The sequence below is a fragment of the Thermobia domestica genome, chromosome 3 (genome assembly GCF_964235325.1).
Source record: "Thermobia domestica chromosome 3, izTheDome1.hap1.1, whole genome shotgun sequence".
NCBI lineage: Eukaryota > Metazoa > Arthropoda > Insecta > Zygentoma > Lepismatidae > Thermobia > Thermobia domestica.
Genome location: NC_137456.1, coordinates 276,691,637 through 276,708,595, shown reverse-complemented (window position 1 = coordinate 276,708,595; position 16,959 = coordinate 276,691,637). Strand labels below are relative to the sequence as shown.

The following is a 16,959-nucleotide window of genomic DNA, read 5'->3' as shown; positions in this document are numbered from 1 at the left end:
TATATATATATATATATATATATGTGTGTGTGTGTGTGTGTGTTCCAATTCTTTCCTTTTCTTTTTTTAAGTATCGACTGTTAATAATACAGCAATATTGGTACACATACAATAAATGCAACGTATCATGTCTTATATGATTATTTTCAGTCTTAGAAATAATAATACAAAAATTATGGATCTCGTAAAATTTTGATCTAGTAGTTTAATAATTAGACATTATATTTTCATCGACTCGGTATTTGAGGTATGATTTAACGGAAAATAAATAGTATACTTGACTTCTATACTGACTATACTTGACTTCTATACTGAATATCAACAATCACGACATTTCACACTTTTCACACATCTCGCATTGGACAATTTCTTCAAGTCTTTCTAGTTCAAGTCGCTGCAGCTCTGCTTCACATTCTTCGCATTTCGCCCGCTCTTCACCGTTCAATACTGATGGATCTTCAGTTCCATTACTGGAATGGTTTTCCAGGAGCTCTTTGTTTTGCAAACTTTCATCTGGAAGGAACTGAAATCTTTGTCATCTTACCACAAAAATTTAAACAACAAAGAAATATATATATATATATATATATATATATATATATATATATATATATATATATATATAGAGAGAGAGAGAGAGAGAGAGAGAGAGTAATACATCAATGGGCTACATTTTAAAACTAGAGCAACACTTGCATGTAATATAATCTGCTATCAGCAGAAACCTATGCTTCACGATAAAAGAAAAAAAAAAAAAAAAAAGGTTGAGTAACATAAAATGTTTTGTGAGTCTATACTGAAGTATGATTGTTTCTTCATAAAATTTTAATTTATTATTTCTAAAGACAGGAAATTGTAGATGGCACCAAGCTGCACAAAGGAAAAGACATATCTTAGTGGATAATAGTATGAGTCTCATGTTTTGGGTTCAAAAACGACATACTAAAAAAACTCATGCTTTATTTCTGGCATTCATTCCCCAAACTTCCGGAAATTTCTTTTGGTGAACTATCTTGTTTCTTTCACTGTCCCTACATAGCCAATAATGTTGTCTAATAGTCAGTAGCCCCTGTCTCCAGTATAGTGGCTAAAGAATATGTCTTTGGTGCACGAAGTATTATTTCCATTTCCGATGGCAGGACATCGAAGTACTACAGTGGTTCAAAATCCCACTTTAAACTGTAGTTTTTGTTTTTTAAGCTTTAATTTTGTTTTTTAGTTTAACGGTCCCACGGTTAAGCTCTTCAGCCTAAAGGAGATGGATGATTAATGAAAGGAGATTGTGAAATTACATTTTTTATGCTCTCCCACCGGAAATCAACCCCGGGACCAAGTATACCAAAGTTGCATGCGTTAACCACTAGACTAGTGGGAAGGGCTATATAGGTCTTGTTCTATATAGCTTCGTTTCTGACATAGGACGTAAATACAAACCAATCACGTTGACAGAATTCTATATTACAACTATACCGTGCTTTTTTTATTTTTTAACTCGAGGTCGAGTGTGTGCAGTATAAGCATCGGGAAATGATATGGTAAATGGCCACCGTCTAATTTAGATCCGTTAAGTAAAGCAACTAGTCGAACACTGCAACCTGACATACTGCTGCAGCAAGGCGGTACTCCCTCCTCACAGAGCCGCGATCGTTAGGAGGGCTTTGGACGACATATTTTTAGGTCACTGGATTGGTCGAGGTGAACTCATTGCCTGACTCCAAGGTTTTCGGACACCACCTCAAAAGTTTTTTTTTTTTTTTTTTTTTTTTCTTCGGTGCTTTGTGAAAGATGTGGTCTACAAGATCCCAATGCAGGACCTGCAGGAACTGCGAGCTTGCATCGGTGCAGCACTTGAACACGTTACGGAGGACATACTACGCCAGATGTGGGCGGAACTGGAATATCGCTTAGATATCCTGCGCACACACTGAAATCTGTTAACGGCTAGTAAAACTTTTGATGTGTGTAAACGTTATGCCACAAACCGCACCTTCCTATCTATCCCCATTTCGAACGTACACGCGATCGAAGTTGGATACGTCAATTTTTAACACTCTGTAAGTTAAGTAACAGTTTATGTGGTCACGCTAGTTGTTTTCGCCGACTTATCTTCTCACTTCAGATTTACGAAGTCGAAGTCTTTAGTGCATTTATTTTAATTGATGATTATTATTTTGATCATCTACAGAATGTTATAGTGCTTAGATGGAAGGCGAAAGGTGGGCGCGGCTCAATAGTATAAAGATTGTCAATAGAATGGAAAAAAAAAATACAATTACGAATGACATTTTGTGTATTTCATGTCATATATACTTCTTTTTTCAGATCCTAATCGAGTTGCTCCCTAGGCCAACTCGTCGCATTCTCGGTTTCGAAAAAAGCACAATACTTTCTAAAAGCTAAGCTTTTACACTTTTATATGTTATATACAAGTAAATGCCCATGCGCACAATATTTAGCACCTCACCTTCTACGCCTTTTTAATTTGAAAACATTAGTACTAAAGAGAGGCATACTAACCTTCTACTCCTTGAGAATTAGCTGGTTTGCTTGTAGAATTTTCATCACTTTTAATCATGCCATCAACTGCATAGAGTACATTATTATTATCTCCCATCTTACTACAAGGCATCGAGATCTGGACAGGAAGCTTATCTTCATCTAAGTCTTCAATTTCTCTAATTTCTGGTGATTTTTTACTTTTTCTAACACTGTCTTTTAGAGTTGAATAATTTGTTTCACTGTCAACTTGCACATTATTTATATTTTCTTGAGCAAGCTCACTCTTTTGACTGAACTGGTTCTTGTCCACTTCTTCACTTAAGACATTATCTACAACATCGTTATTCATTGTACCGGAATTTTCACAACTGGCAATACTGATGGCAGCCATAGAACTGTTTTGTTTGAGTTCGCGCTCTTCTAGTAATGAACTTTCGGTTCCTGTAACTGTCTGCTCTGCAGTTAATACATTGTTTTCATCTTCCTGAACATTTTCGTTTTTGTCGCTCCAAGCAGTCTGTGCGTTTTCTGATTTCTCTGCATCCACCTTCCCACCGTTCTCCAATACACTTGTGCTTTTCGAACCAATATCCTCACTACCAACATCCTCAGAACGGGGATTCTCAAGGCCGCTCACATTGGTAACAGTTTTGCACGTATTCACTTCAATACTTTCAGAAACAGTTAGAGATGCGTATGTGTCAGAACTTGGTTCAAGGTCTCGATTAGAACTGTTTACAACGGTTTCTTGCTCTTTTGTTACAGAAGAACTGCAACTATCATTCTCACCGTTATCTTGTATCCGGAGATCTTCACGGCTTTTTGTGATTTCTTGCCGATTATCATCTAAATCCGCTGTAGCAATATTATCTGCGTCTTGAACGTTTTCAGCGGTGAAAGGGATCCGATCATGTGAATGCACGTTGCTATCACACCCAGTTTCTAAACTGCTTTTAACATTCTTTTTAACATCTGAATCCTTCTCTGGGTGCAATGTTTCTTCCTCATCTTCATCGGATTCTAAACTTCTTTCTAATTTTTCTATCGCATTGTCTATTTCCATTTCTTCCATTGTATTCACCACAGGAGAAACATTACCACATAAAGAGTTTTTCTCTTCTTCTCGTAACACATTAATACAGTTTTCTAAAGAAGCTTCACACACAGTTGTCGTTTCCTCCGTGTCACCTACATCTTGGCTTTCTATTTGTGAACTAAGTCCTTCATTTAAATCAGTATTACTTCTACTTTCAGTCAGAACGAGCAACGTGTTACCAGTTTCCTTACTTTGTTGTTCATTTTGAATTGTTATACTTTGATGAAGTGATGTAGCAAGGGTATGTTCTTCCTGATTGTTGGAAGGATTACACACAGACTTAAGAGTGGAGATAGCTTCATCTTTGTTTGAGTTCCTGACGTGATGATTATAAGTGACACGAGGCTTTTTACTCGGTGAAAAATCTGAACTTGAAAGTACATGCTTCTTAGTAGCGACTTCTTCTGTGGAATTCACTGTTTCTTCATTGGAGAAATCTGTATCACTTATTTCCTCGGAACTGTCTTTTTTCTTGTTCTCGTTACACTTTACCGTAGATTTGCTAGTTTCCTCCATCGATCTATTCATAGACGGTTTTAATTTAGCTACATTTAAATTTCTCACATAGTTCTTCAACTTTTCCCTCGCGGGAGTTATGTCTAATACAGTCTTCTGGAAATACAATGATTTCTTTTTCTTCTGATTTTTTGGTTTTGCTTGTGATTCATATTCACTTTGTGTATAACAACAAGTACACTCGGGTTCTTCAGCACTGTGTAATTTAGAATGTTTTTCACTTTCATCCGAATCAATTTCATTTACACTTATATCACTGGAAATGGGGCTTTCTGTACGCTTTATTACTCGTCGTCTTCTTTTATTATTACCTAAAATATAAAGAAATAGACACAATTAGCAAAAACAATGGAAGTAAAGACACACATTTATAAACTATTTCCTATTAATAATCTCTTTTCACTGATGTAAATTATTTAAATGTGAATGCAAGCACAAAATATTTTTCTGGACCAGAAGTTAATGTGTTTCCATAAATGCTAGTGGTTAGAAAGTGTTCCAGGTACCAAATGATTAACAACTCTCCTAAATACTCAAACAGCAAACCTTCCATTATAGTCTAATGGTTAGAAAGTGTTCCTCTATACTTGACTGGTTAGCACATGTTCCTGTGTAGCCAAATGATTAGCAAGTGTTTTCGTGTAGTCCACTGCCATGTAGTTGACTGGTTAGTACATGTTTCCATGTAGTCAAATGGTTAGCAAATACTCCCACGTAACGATTTGTTAACATACTTTCTCACGTACTCAACTGATTAGCAAATGTTCCCTTGTAGTCAAATAATTAGCAAGAATTTCCTGCAGTTAACTGGTTAGCATGTTTCCATGTAGCCAAATGGTTAGTATCGTATTTCAGGTGAGTCTTATACTCGAAATTAATATAAAAATGTCCAGTGTTTGATTTAAAATTCACGCCAGTCTTAAAAATGGCAATATATTCGATGCCGCGGGAAACTTATCTCTATCTGGCAACATTGAATTCAACTGGTAGCATCAGTGCACCGATGCGACGAACATGAGCTGCGGGGATCCACAAGCTTGCTAACAGTCTCCCTCCTGCCCTGCCATCACAAAATTGCTTAAATCGCTGTCCGTAAAATACGAAGTGTTCTAGGTAATCAAATGGCTAGCAAGTACTCCTATGTAACGACTTGTTAGTACACGTTTGCATGTGGTCAAATGGTTAGCAAGTGGTCCCATGTAGTCAAATGATTAGCAAGTTATTTCCTGTAGTCGACTAATTAACACATGCTCCCATGTAAAGGGTTAGCAAGTGTTTCTGCACAGTCAAATGGTTAACAAATATTCTCGTGTGGTCAACTGGTTACATGTTCCCATATAATCAAATAGTTAGCAAATGTCTCCATATAGGCAAATAGTAAGTGTTTTCTTGTAGTCAAATGGTTAGTGAGTGTTCCGGTGTGGTCAAATGGTTAGCAAATGTCTCTGTGTAATCAAATAGTTAGCATGATGCACGGTTAATTAGATATGCACGGTCTTGGTGCATATCTAATGAATTGTAGATTTTTCAGTGTTGCAATTGTTTTTAATTTTTTATTTATTTCGACTTTAATGCCTACATTTATGATCTGGAGCTAGGGGAGACTGTCATGATGAGACGGATGATAATAGTGAAGTAATGAAGGTGGAAGGAAACAGGAAAACCCCGAGGAAACTACCGCACACAGTGTTTGTCCACCACAAAGCCCACTTGGTGAAAACTGGAATCGAACCAGGGAGCCCACGCACCAGAGGTGAGCGTTTTACAACTGAGCTACCTTGGCTCCCAGTGTTGCAAATGTCGATTAGAATTAAGAGGTTACAAACTGATGTCTAGGAAACCATAAATAATGGGGCTCGAAGACTATGCACCTCAGTTTAATGTGCGCCATCGATGGCCAAAGTAACCAGGACCTGTTTATAGTTTAGATTTAGTTTAGTTTAGTTTGATTCAGCAATCAAAGACTAGTACCGACAATACAGTTTAAAACTAAATCCTAGAAATTCTTGGTATTCCATAAATCTCCGAACAGTTCGGATTAACATAACTGAATCGGCCGTAATGGGATTCAGTATCACGGTTACTGACTGAATTTATTGTTCAAAAAACGTTTTCTACTTCCTTGTAACCATACGAAATGATTTAATAATTTGTCCATAATCATTTATTATTATTATAATAATAATAATAATAATAATAATAATAATAATAATAATAAAAAGCTATAATTACCTTAACGAACCCACATAACTTTTCTGTTAGTTTTGATTTGGTTAATAAAATCTAACACCTTAATTTGCTGGTTTCGACCGATCAAGCCACTTTGCAGAGCCAAGCAAATCGTAAGTGTAACTGTGTTTGCAGAGAAGTTGAAACCATGCGTAAGAAATTAATTGTGGAGATTTGTGAAGCTCCATTTGTTTTCCACGTTTATTAGAAAATACATCGTTTTCGCAGTGTGTTTGGTATCTTATAAAACTTCTTGCTAACCTCTGACATGGGGCACAAGAAATCAACGTCAGCCTCTATGGAAATCAGTATTTTGCACAAGCAAGAATCATCTACATATACGAGTAACTTATTCAATTATAATATTATTCAAAGCTATTCTAACACACTTCAGTAACTAGTATGAACGTTTACTGAACCAAACAGGTGCCGCATCTACTTCTACACTATTTATCTAATGATTATAACAGGAACCCTTCTGCTCCAAATTCACATAAGAAACTCGTTTCTTCTACAGTGAAATGTAAATTTAAACTTGGTCAACCTAGTTACCAACAACTGAATCTCCTCAATACAAAAATACTTTGAATTCCCTCAACATTTTTAATCAAGAAAGTTACCAGATCTGTATTATGAGAGAAATTTCTTTCGTACTGACAGCTACTATTCATGTAGCAAAGCACTGGTGATATGAAAAACTCAGCTTTGTCTCATGTAAGCATTTTCTGACCAATGTCACATCTCGGTTTTCACTCCACTATTATATAGACTTGTGATTGATCGTTTCAGACAATGCTAAGGTTGCCAAGGAAATACCAGTACAGAGAAACTGACTTCACACTTCATATGACAGTGCCATAATCACGAAATTAACAGAATTGATGCAGTCACGCTTATTTACATTATCTTAAATGAAGAAATTATTTGATGCAAAGAAATGAGTACCAGAAGTAAAATGAGTTTGTGTAGACAACATTGTGTCCATGGGTTCTCCCGTTTCCTTCCACATTCTCGTTCCACCAATTCTTTTATTCATCTTTATTAATCATCCATTTTTTTTGGCCTGAGATATAACACTATAAATACCATTTCAGAAGTAAAACGAGAAATACATAAATAATAATAATTACCGATGCCTTCTCAGAGACAAATCCTTAAATTTTTTTTGCTTATATAAACGGCTAAAACTAAACTTTCATTCACAATTATACTTTATTATTATTTTTTTTTATTTTACTATTGTTGCTCATAGAAAGTAAGTAAATAAAATCACTTAAGTTAACAAAAAAATCTTTGTAAAATGTAAACGATAGCAATGAAACCCAGTTTGTAAATTTGCTTTATATAATAAAAGCAAGCTTTCTCATTGTGTAAAAGGACATACAAACAAATGTTATTATCTTACAAAATTTTTAAGAAGTCGTGAACTCCGATTTTTAGGTCTATGTTAAGCTTACAGACACATTAAGTTACAACTTCAGCACAATTGACGACTCGCTGTAGAAAACAATCTTAAGGGGGTGTCTACCCATCATCAGAGGCTTCAGAATCTCCATAAGGTAACATGCAAAATTTAATTCGTAAATATCTTACAAAATACTGCACTTAGAAACTTGCAATTTTCTATACGGATACCAAAGAGCAATACAAAGGAGGTGGTTATCTCAATTTTAAACTTAATGACTTAGATTAATTGTAATAATTACTTCCGTAATAACGAAATAATAATTGTAATAATTGTAATACCGTAATAATTGTATGCAGGGGTGGCAAAAACAAAGTTTTCCTTGTTTGGTTTTTGAATAACTAGAATTTGGTTTACCTACTCCTTTATATATTTACCATACCCGTGTGTGAAAAAAAAGAAAGAAAAAGTAAAAGAAAAAACTAAAGAACTGCTTGATGGATCATCACCAAATTTGGTCAAAATATAGTCAAGAGTAAGGAATTTTATTTGTCATTAAAACCACCACCCAAACCGGAAGTGATTTAAATAAACCATTTCTGGTTTGACCTTTGGGCACCATAGATCGAAAACGGCAATATGTAGTGAGATCCGGTTTTCTGCTTCGTAAGAATATATTTAATCTCTATTATTAACTCTACTACAACCTACAATTGTTCAAATCAACTATAATTTCTGTTGATCTATATATAGCAAAAACGGTAAAAAAATAGATGAAAACGGTTTCTTCCAATCGAGCAGCTCTCAAGCGTCTCAGGTGTACCTTTCATCTCCTCTTGTGATCTTCAATTGAAAGCTCGGTTTCAATAGTGATCTCCATAGAACAGAAATGAAGCGGGTTTTTGCTTTTTGTTCAGCTTTCTAAAAATAACTACTATATTCTGTCTTCCAAAAGATGTGGAAATCAACTACTTCCGATTTTAACTTTGATGGCTATAGAATAAAAACTGTAATAGATAAGAAGCGGTTTTCTGCAATTAATTAGGCGTCCCAAGAATATATTTCGCCTCTAGTTTAATCTCTCTACTAAAACCGGAAGTGGTAGAAATCTACTACAATTTACAGTTTCAATATTAATTGTGAAAATATCGTACCACAGATACCAAACTCTTTTGCGTGATGTACACGTGGCACTGGTACTTGTTTTTAAACCATTTTCTTTATCTTGTGGATAATCGTGGCCTCTATTTTTTAAATAATAAAATAAGTCAAACTCGAGGTCATATGTAAAATAGTTTTACAAATGATTTACCAGTAGAGCACAAATTATTTACTAGTCTGCCCATTCATTACTGTTCAAAATTGAATAAGCCAAACCAAGTAGCGTGTCTAAACAAAGGAGTGAGTTAGGGAAGCTAATACATAAGAGTATTTGCATGAATAAAACCTACTTTAGATTTGTAATAAGGGATAAGAAATTTTAAACATCTCAGAGGTTATTTGGTTCACACAGTTACAGTTAAGAAATTGATAAGAGAATAAGATAGATTGGGCTAGAGCCTAAGTTGGGATAAAGCGGGAAGTATAAAACACATTTTTGTAATGAAAGTCTTGATTTTGAGCGAAAACAGCTAGTTGACCTTTGACCTCGAGTTAGACCGGTTTACGGTCACTTCTTAAGATTGAGACCGAGATCAGTCGAATTAGCACCCTCAAGTTGCAGTTATTCATTTTGTTTTTTTAAAAAGAAGGGGCCATGGCTACAAAACTTTTAATTTATTTAGATTACATATGGATAGAAATAAGTTTTTTTCTAGCCCGTTCTTATGTAACAGGGGGGTTATGAAGGACGGGACCTACAGTTTAAAGTGGGTTACAAACCATTACTCGGTTTGAATCGGAGATAAATTGTCCTCTAGCTGGGCTCAAACCTGGGACCCCTGCCTGATTACAAAAGTGACAATTCTACAGACTCATCCACGGAGAACACCTGATAAAGATATATTGTACTGATCTTGCATGTACTGTACTTGTGAATATTTTAAGAATCACTTTACAAGAAGAGAAAAAAAAAAAAAAACTGCACAAGTGAAATCAGTACAAAGTACAGAAGATATACTTTATTCCTCCAAGTTAGTTCACAGAGTCAAAAATTTAGCGACCTAATTTAATTTGCATATAAATATAAGAAGTGAATAAAGATATGAATCAATTGAGTTCACTCTGGTTCTGAACCATTTATATTATTTTATTGGTTTAAATCAATTGTTTGTTTAACATACACGTACAAATTCTATAAACTTCAATAGGAAAATAATTTTGGATCTTTGGATAATTTTGGATAATTTTAGCACCAGTCGAGCTAAAACTCGACTCGACTCGAAACTCGAGTCAAGTTTAGAGTCGAGTCAAAGGTAATTTTCTCGAGTGGAGTTCCGAGCCGAGTCACTGTTTTTGACGTCGAGTTTGATAATTGGCTCGCTCGTTCAGCTCGTTTTAACTCGTTTTGAAATAATGGTCTGATTAGACTGGAAAGCGAAGGCCATGAGAAATGTAAGCAGTAGTGTGGAATACTTTTAGTGTTGCTCACGACAAGGAACACTACTCGCATCTCGTCTCGTCTCGATAACGAGACGACAATATTTTTTTTATGTTTTATAACGAGACAGCCTCAAGTGTCATGAGCATCAATATAAGTATATACTGTAGCTCTTACTATCAAAGCTGAGATCTGCACGTTCGAATTTTTGAGCTCAAGCAGAAGCCCAACCTGAGTGGTGATGTCAATCGGCTCGGCACTCGGTTCAACTAAGCGAACAACTCGAGCCGGCTTGGTTCAGATGAGCCATTGGCTCGGCCCAATTGAGCCAATGGCTTGAGCCATCTCTGTTGAGACGAGCCGTCGACTGGCACAATTGAGCTTTTGGCCCGAGCTTGCTCGGTTGGGATGAGCTACCGACTCGGCTCAGATGAGTCACCAACTCAGCTGAAATGAGCCATCGGCTCGAGCTAGCTCCGTTGAAACGAGTTCATCGCCTCGGTTCGACTCGGCTCAACTGAGCCGATTGCTCGAGTTGGCTCGGTTGGGTGAGCTGTTGGCTTGGCTAACTTCTCGGTTCGGCTCGATAGTGAATGAGCTATGAACCAAGCCGCTCGAGCCACTGACAACCCTAGACCCGAGCCGAGCAGTTTTGAACGTATTTGACCGGCGCTCTATAACTTTTAACAATTTTTGGCTCGATCCTGAATACTTGCTTCTCCGGAACTCAAACCCAGATCCTCGTGAACAATGTCCTTGCCTCCTGAAGACTTCTCGGCGACCGAGATCGGAAGTCAACTAGTTTTTAGTATACAGGTACACCCCGCCTACTTTCTTGGTTATACATGATGTTATAATAATAATAATAATAATAATAATAATAATAATAATAATAATAATAATAATAATAATAATAATAATAATAATAATAATAATAATAATAATAATATAAGTAGTAGTAGTATCATTGACCTATTATCTATGTTGGATACTTAAAAATAGCAATTGAAACTACACACGACTCGACTCGACTCGAAACTCAACCTGAATTCGAATCGAGTTGGAGGAAATTTTTCGAGCCGAGCTCAAAAATGTCTGCTTCGAGTCGAGTCGAGTTTCAAAGAAAACTCACTCGTATCCATCCCTACAGTGGAAGAGGTATAAAGTTCGTGACCCGAGGTCTCGCTATGTATGTTCATAGGGTGTTCGAAAACGACGTCCAATTACTTAAGGAAATTAATCCTTACACGAGAACATAAAGTGAAAGTTACGGGTCGCCGTACTAAAAACATTCTCGCTTAAATTTCTTATGTTAAATCATATTATGTTGCTGTCAAATACAACAAAATTTTAAGGCGTTTTCGGAAAACTCCAAAATATTGCTCGAGTTGTTGCTTTCTTGTACCGTTACGACCAATTTTCTGTGGACAATATATCTGAAATAACGCAACTGTGCACCAAGGTTGGTCTATAGGCTTTTTCATGTTTTCGTCCGAGGATTCACATCCCGAAGTTATTTCCTGACACCATGTGTATATATTATATTTGCTTGTTTTCGAGTAACAAGATCTAGAAATGTTCGAGGCCCTAGTTCCACTTATATTTATTACCATAATGAAAACTTTAAAAAATCGTTCACGTAGTCTAAATTATAGTGACATTACTATGTCCGTTCTTCATTAGCTTGGTTGGTTTGGTGGGTTTAGTGTCCCTTTCTGTACCGATGTTATAAGAGACGTGAGCCTTCGGTGGAATCCGAGTCCTTAGTGATCTGTTATTTCAAGGCTCTTCCGCCGCGTATCGAACCCGAGATCTGTGATCCAAAGGTGCGCGAGCTAGCCACTAGACAGACGAACGGGAAGGGTTATTGCATTTTTTAGAATGTTACCTATGTGTGTTTATTCACGGGAAAGTTGGTTCATCGGGTTCAATCCATCGTTTCAATCTGTAGAATTTAGCTTGAAGTAAAGTTGAGTTTTTTTATTACATCCAGAAAAATATGTGTTGAATAGCTAATGTTGCCAGAAAGTAGAAATAACTACCTGTCACGAATTTCAAATCCCAGTTACTAGAGGGAATTCTGTAGTTTGTATCCATGCAAACGTCTCATACAAACTTTGTGCTGCAAAGGAAAGCTAAATTTCAACCATGATCTGTATCAAATTGTTGATCCTCCTCTTCAAAGTATATACTCTCCCCTATTTTCTACTGTTGAGGCAGTGTTATTACAAAGAGTTGGAACGTACTAATATGAAATTAGTGGTTAGCAATAATTATCTAACTAGAGTTACTAGTAATGAAGAAATTGGCGTTCTCTACCTGATCTTTGCTTTCGCAGTATACATCATACAGCATGAAATCGCAAGAAACAAATATTTCAAATTGTCTTGGAAGCAAATATTCTTTCTTTGTAACATTTACAGAAAATCTATCCGCTCTGCAGAAACGGAGGAAAGAAATGGGATGAGGGTGGCACCCCCCGGCGTTCTACCACACCCATTGGAAAAGGACTTAAGAGGGGGAGGGAAATACCTGCCTGTCAGCAGGACATCTTTTCGCGAAGATCACATTGGAACACACAACCTTCAATATATAGTCCATTACAATGTTACTTAAAAAAATTCATTACTCTTTATCTACGCCATTAAGCGTGAAATTGAAACAATCATTTCATTTCTATTGCTTTTCTGTATACATATGAAAAATTTTAAGTTGTTACGTACCATATTTCGTTAGATATTCATGAAACAAAGTTTACATGTTATCTTATGGGGACTGAGAAACCAGTGGCAAAAGGTATAACATCCCCTTAAGTGCAACCATGCAATTATTTCACTTTTTAGTCAGAAGGGGATGTATGTCCCAATGGGATCCCCGCTGTAAACACGGAATGTATTTTGTCTATTTGATGGAGTTCCAAGCGTTAATCAGAAATGCCATCACTTGTATGTCCAGCTGTGCCTTCCCGCCATATGGTAACGATTCACTCATTCCAAGCAGTACTGAGTGACAACCTGAGACTACGTTACTTTGGGACTGTTGTGTCGCGAATCCTATAAAAATAAAAAATTAGGTCCACCTTTTTGATGAAATGGAACCGTGGAAAAAGACTAATGTGCTTAAACATGACATGGACATTGATAACCTACCAGATGTGTTTCCATGTTTGGAAACGGAACCATAGATCAGTGTCGAGAAGAAACAAGACCTTAAAGTAATGCTCACACACATATGGACACGAAATACCACAAGTTTTATGATTTGATACTGTAGACTGTTTGGCATATGTTATGATACTCAGATTTTTTGTACACAGTGGAATAACATTTAAAAAAAAATAGTTTTCATTGTTTTTGCCTGTTGATATCGGGAACATGCTATGCACACATGCAACTAGATTTATGTTTCCTTTCAAACTTTATTCTGTGGATCACACGAAACTAATAAATACATTCTTGTGTGACAATGTTATATTTTATTGCAAATCTGTGAGTGTAAGATCGTGTAGCACTTCCATTTGATGCAATCTTCGTTATATTACAATATATAACATAGCACTTAGTCTTTTCTTCAATTTCACGGTGGCAAGTACAGGGTTTTCTGCAAAATTATTGTTTTTGTTTGTTTTTTGTTTTTTCTAATACGTTTATGCCTTAGTTAGATTTTCATACATAACTCCACTTCGACATATCGTCACATGAGAACCAGAGGAACGTAACTCCATTTTCGTAGGTTTACAGGCGAGAGGAGAAAAATGTTATTTTCTTAGAAAGATGTGCTTTTAATAGGATGGTAATTGAGCTACATTACAACAGATGATCAACGAGAACAGATGGCGTTTCGTTCCATTTACACCAAGTGAGGCTTTCAAAATTATGTCCAAACATGAAGAAAACGAAAACCGCATTTTTGGAGTTATGTTCCCCTGGTTCTCATGCGAGGATATGCTATGTTGTATTTCTAAGCAATACTATTTTCTATTTTATGACACTTAGGCACAACTTACTGTTTTTTGTCTCTACTGTTAAATATTGTTGTTGGCATTTATATTGTTTTCTACAGCGAGTCTTCAATTAATTTTACAAAATTGCCTGTTTGCTTAACAAATTTATAACAAACTATGTCTTTATGTATTTCCTGTACGCAAATCCAAACTCTTTCTTATGAACACAAATGGTTTTAAATATTTCTATTAAAATTACATCTTTTGAACCTAAATAAAAATAAATATACGAGTATTTTACACATTTAAATCTAACTACAAATGTCAAGTATGTGCTCATTAAAAATATGTCTATTACTAAAAGACATAGTGCTCATTAAAAATATGTCTATTACATGCCTCTCTCCATAAAACAATTTACAAACGATTAACAGAACACAAATTCAAAATCATTTAAAAATCAATCATTAAAGCTTGCTCCTTTAATTAAAGCTAAAATATTATGCCTACAATTTATTAATTTAGACTTTACTATCGACAGCATAGTAAAGTAATTAGCTTAGTTACGGTTAACAAAAATCTCTCGCAAAATGCCCAAATGTAAAATTTTAAAAAATAAATTAATAGTATAATTGCACTTAGAAGTAAAATATACGTACAGTGAAACCTCTGAATAACGAACACTGATGTAACATGATTATTTACCCACATTTGACACATATCTCTTACTGAGAGGTTACACAAGTCTTGATTACTCACAGCTCTGTGTAGTAATTGTATACAGTATACAGTGATTTGTTTATCAGTTACATATGTAAATATAGGCTAATATCAAACTATTACACTCACAAGAAGACTTACGAAAGTGTAACTCACCGATTTGAATCAAACATTGCGTACTTGTAGAACATCGAAAAATAATCGACACGTATTGTTTTATTTCGGCAATGATGCGGGTTTAAGGGTAGAAACCACCCTTTGAACGTTAGAGGTGGTTTCCAAGCATAGACAGAAACCAATTATTTCATGTAAAAGAAAACATACTACCTTGGGGGGGGGGGGGGGGTAGGAGAGCTGATTGAGAATCTGACGTCAAATTACAAAATTCAAAATGGCGAATCCAATATGGTGAATCCAATTACAAAAAAAGTCTTCTGGTTTGAAATGCTCTGCAGTTAGCTAAGAACAATCATAGTTGGCAAGGGTTCCTGCGAGAAGAGTGCAGACCGATTTAAAACCCGTTTCTATACTTATTTTAACGGTATGCTTGATCAAAGTGGGTCTCTGCACGTCTCACAATTCGGGGTGCTTATTTATAGTCAGTCCCCTCGCCTCTTACTATTCGTGGTGCTTATTTAAAGTGGGTCTTCTCGTCTCTGACTAGTTGGGGTGCTTATTTATAGTGAGTCCCCTTGCCTCTCACTATGTCAGAACTTTATACATTCTCAATTGTTATAATTATGAATTTACTGACAAAACGTTTTACAGTAATGATATTCCGTAAAAGAAAATGTCTGATGCATAAACATTGTTTACATCACGCACCCTGACTAGTGAAAGGCGAGGGGACTCACGTTCAATAAGCACCCCGAATAGTAAGAGGCGAGGGAACTTACTTCAATTAAGCACCCTGACTAGTAAGAAGCGAGAAGACTTATTAGCAATAAGCACTTCGAATAGTGAGAGGCGAGGGGACTCACTTTAATCAAGCATCCCGTTAAAGAAGGGGAGGGGGTTCAAATCGGTCTGCAACCTTTTCGCAGTAACCCCTGCCAACTATGATTGCTCTTGGCTACAAAGTATTTCAAACTAGAAGACTTTTTGTAATTGTAATCACCATACTGGATCCACCATTTTGAATTTTGTAATTTTGACGTCAGACTCTGAATCAGATGTCCTTAAACATGCTGACACTATGTCTTGTTCTATATTAAACGACTGTTTTCTGTATATGCTTGGAGACCACCCCTTCAGTTGTAAGGGTAATTTCTACATTTAAACCCGCACAATTGCCGAAATAAACAAATACGTGCCGATTATTTTTCGATGTTCTACAACTATGCAAAGTCATTCAAATCGGCGAGTTACACTTCGGTAAGTCTCCTTGTCAGTGTTCGAATTACAGGGGATTTTTCGAGAAAAGGTCAGAGGGGGAAAAAGCATTCCTCCTTGAAACTTTATCCGAAAACAAACATCTGGTCCTTTATATTTGAAGTTGCAAGAGAAGATGAAAATCTCAAGGTAAAGAAAAGTAAATTTATCAGGGAAGGAAAGTTTCGTATAAAATTCTTGTCCACACAACTGGCTCTTTACGTTTATTTTCACACATCCACAATTCCCACAACACAGCAATTTATTGTGGACAAATACAATAGAATTTACAGTTCACCTTCCAACTATTGTGCGTGGCAATTCATCAGATTTTTCACTTACAACAAGATTTTTTTTTATTTATTTATTTATTTATTTATTTATTTATTTAAAGGATGATATTTTCTGTCTACAGATTTAAGGCTTCTGGTTTTAAAAGTGCAGAAAGTATTTTCAGAGTTAAATACGTATGAACTGAGACTAATTCCTCTTCGTCAGTCAGGTTACGAAAATGTTGGGAGAAAAAGGAAGCTATGTTCCGTAATAATGCCTTATTTTTCCCGGGACAAAGAAAAAATATCTGTCCGCATTTTAGAATCCAGGTAGCTACAAAATTCACGGAAAAAAATCCCTGATTTTTC

General features: G+C 35.9%; 1 protein-coding gene across 2 annotated transcripts in view; it reads right to left on the bottom strand.

Annotated features, from left to right (window-relative positions):
* Positions 1–204: 204 nt before the first annotated feature.
* The window catches only part of LOC145681078 (uncharacterized), a 157,879-nt gene continuing 141,124 nt past the window's right edge, over positions 205–16,959 (bottom strand). Inside the window, exons 11-12 of one of the 2 annotated variants that reach the window (XM_081752438.1) lie at positions 2,518–4,422; positions 205–513 (exon numbers count right to left, since the gene is read on the bottom strand). In XM_081752438.1, the coding sequence (XP_081608564.1) occupies positions 326–513; positions 2,518–4,422 (2,093 nt within the window). In that variant the 3' untranslated portion in view covers positions 205–325. Of the gene's footprint in view, positions 524–2,517; positions 4,423–16,959 lie in introns of both variants that reach the window. The other variant, XM_081752439.1, reaches the window with a different exon arrangement.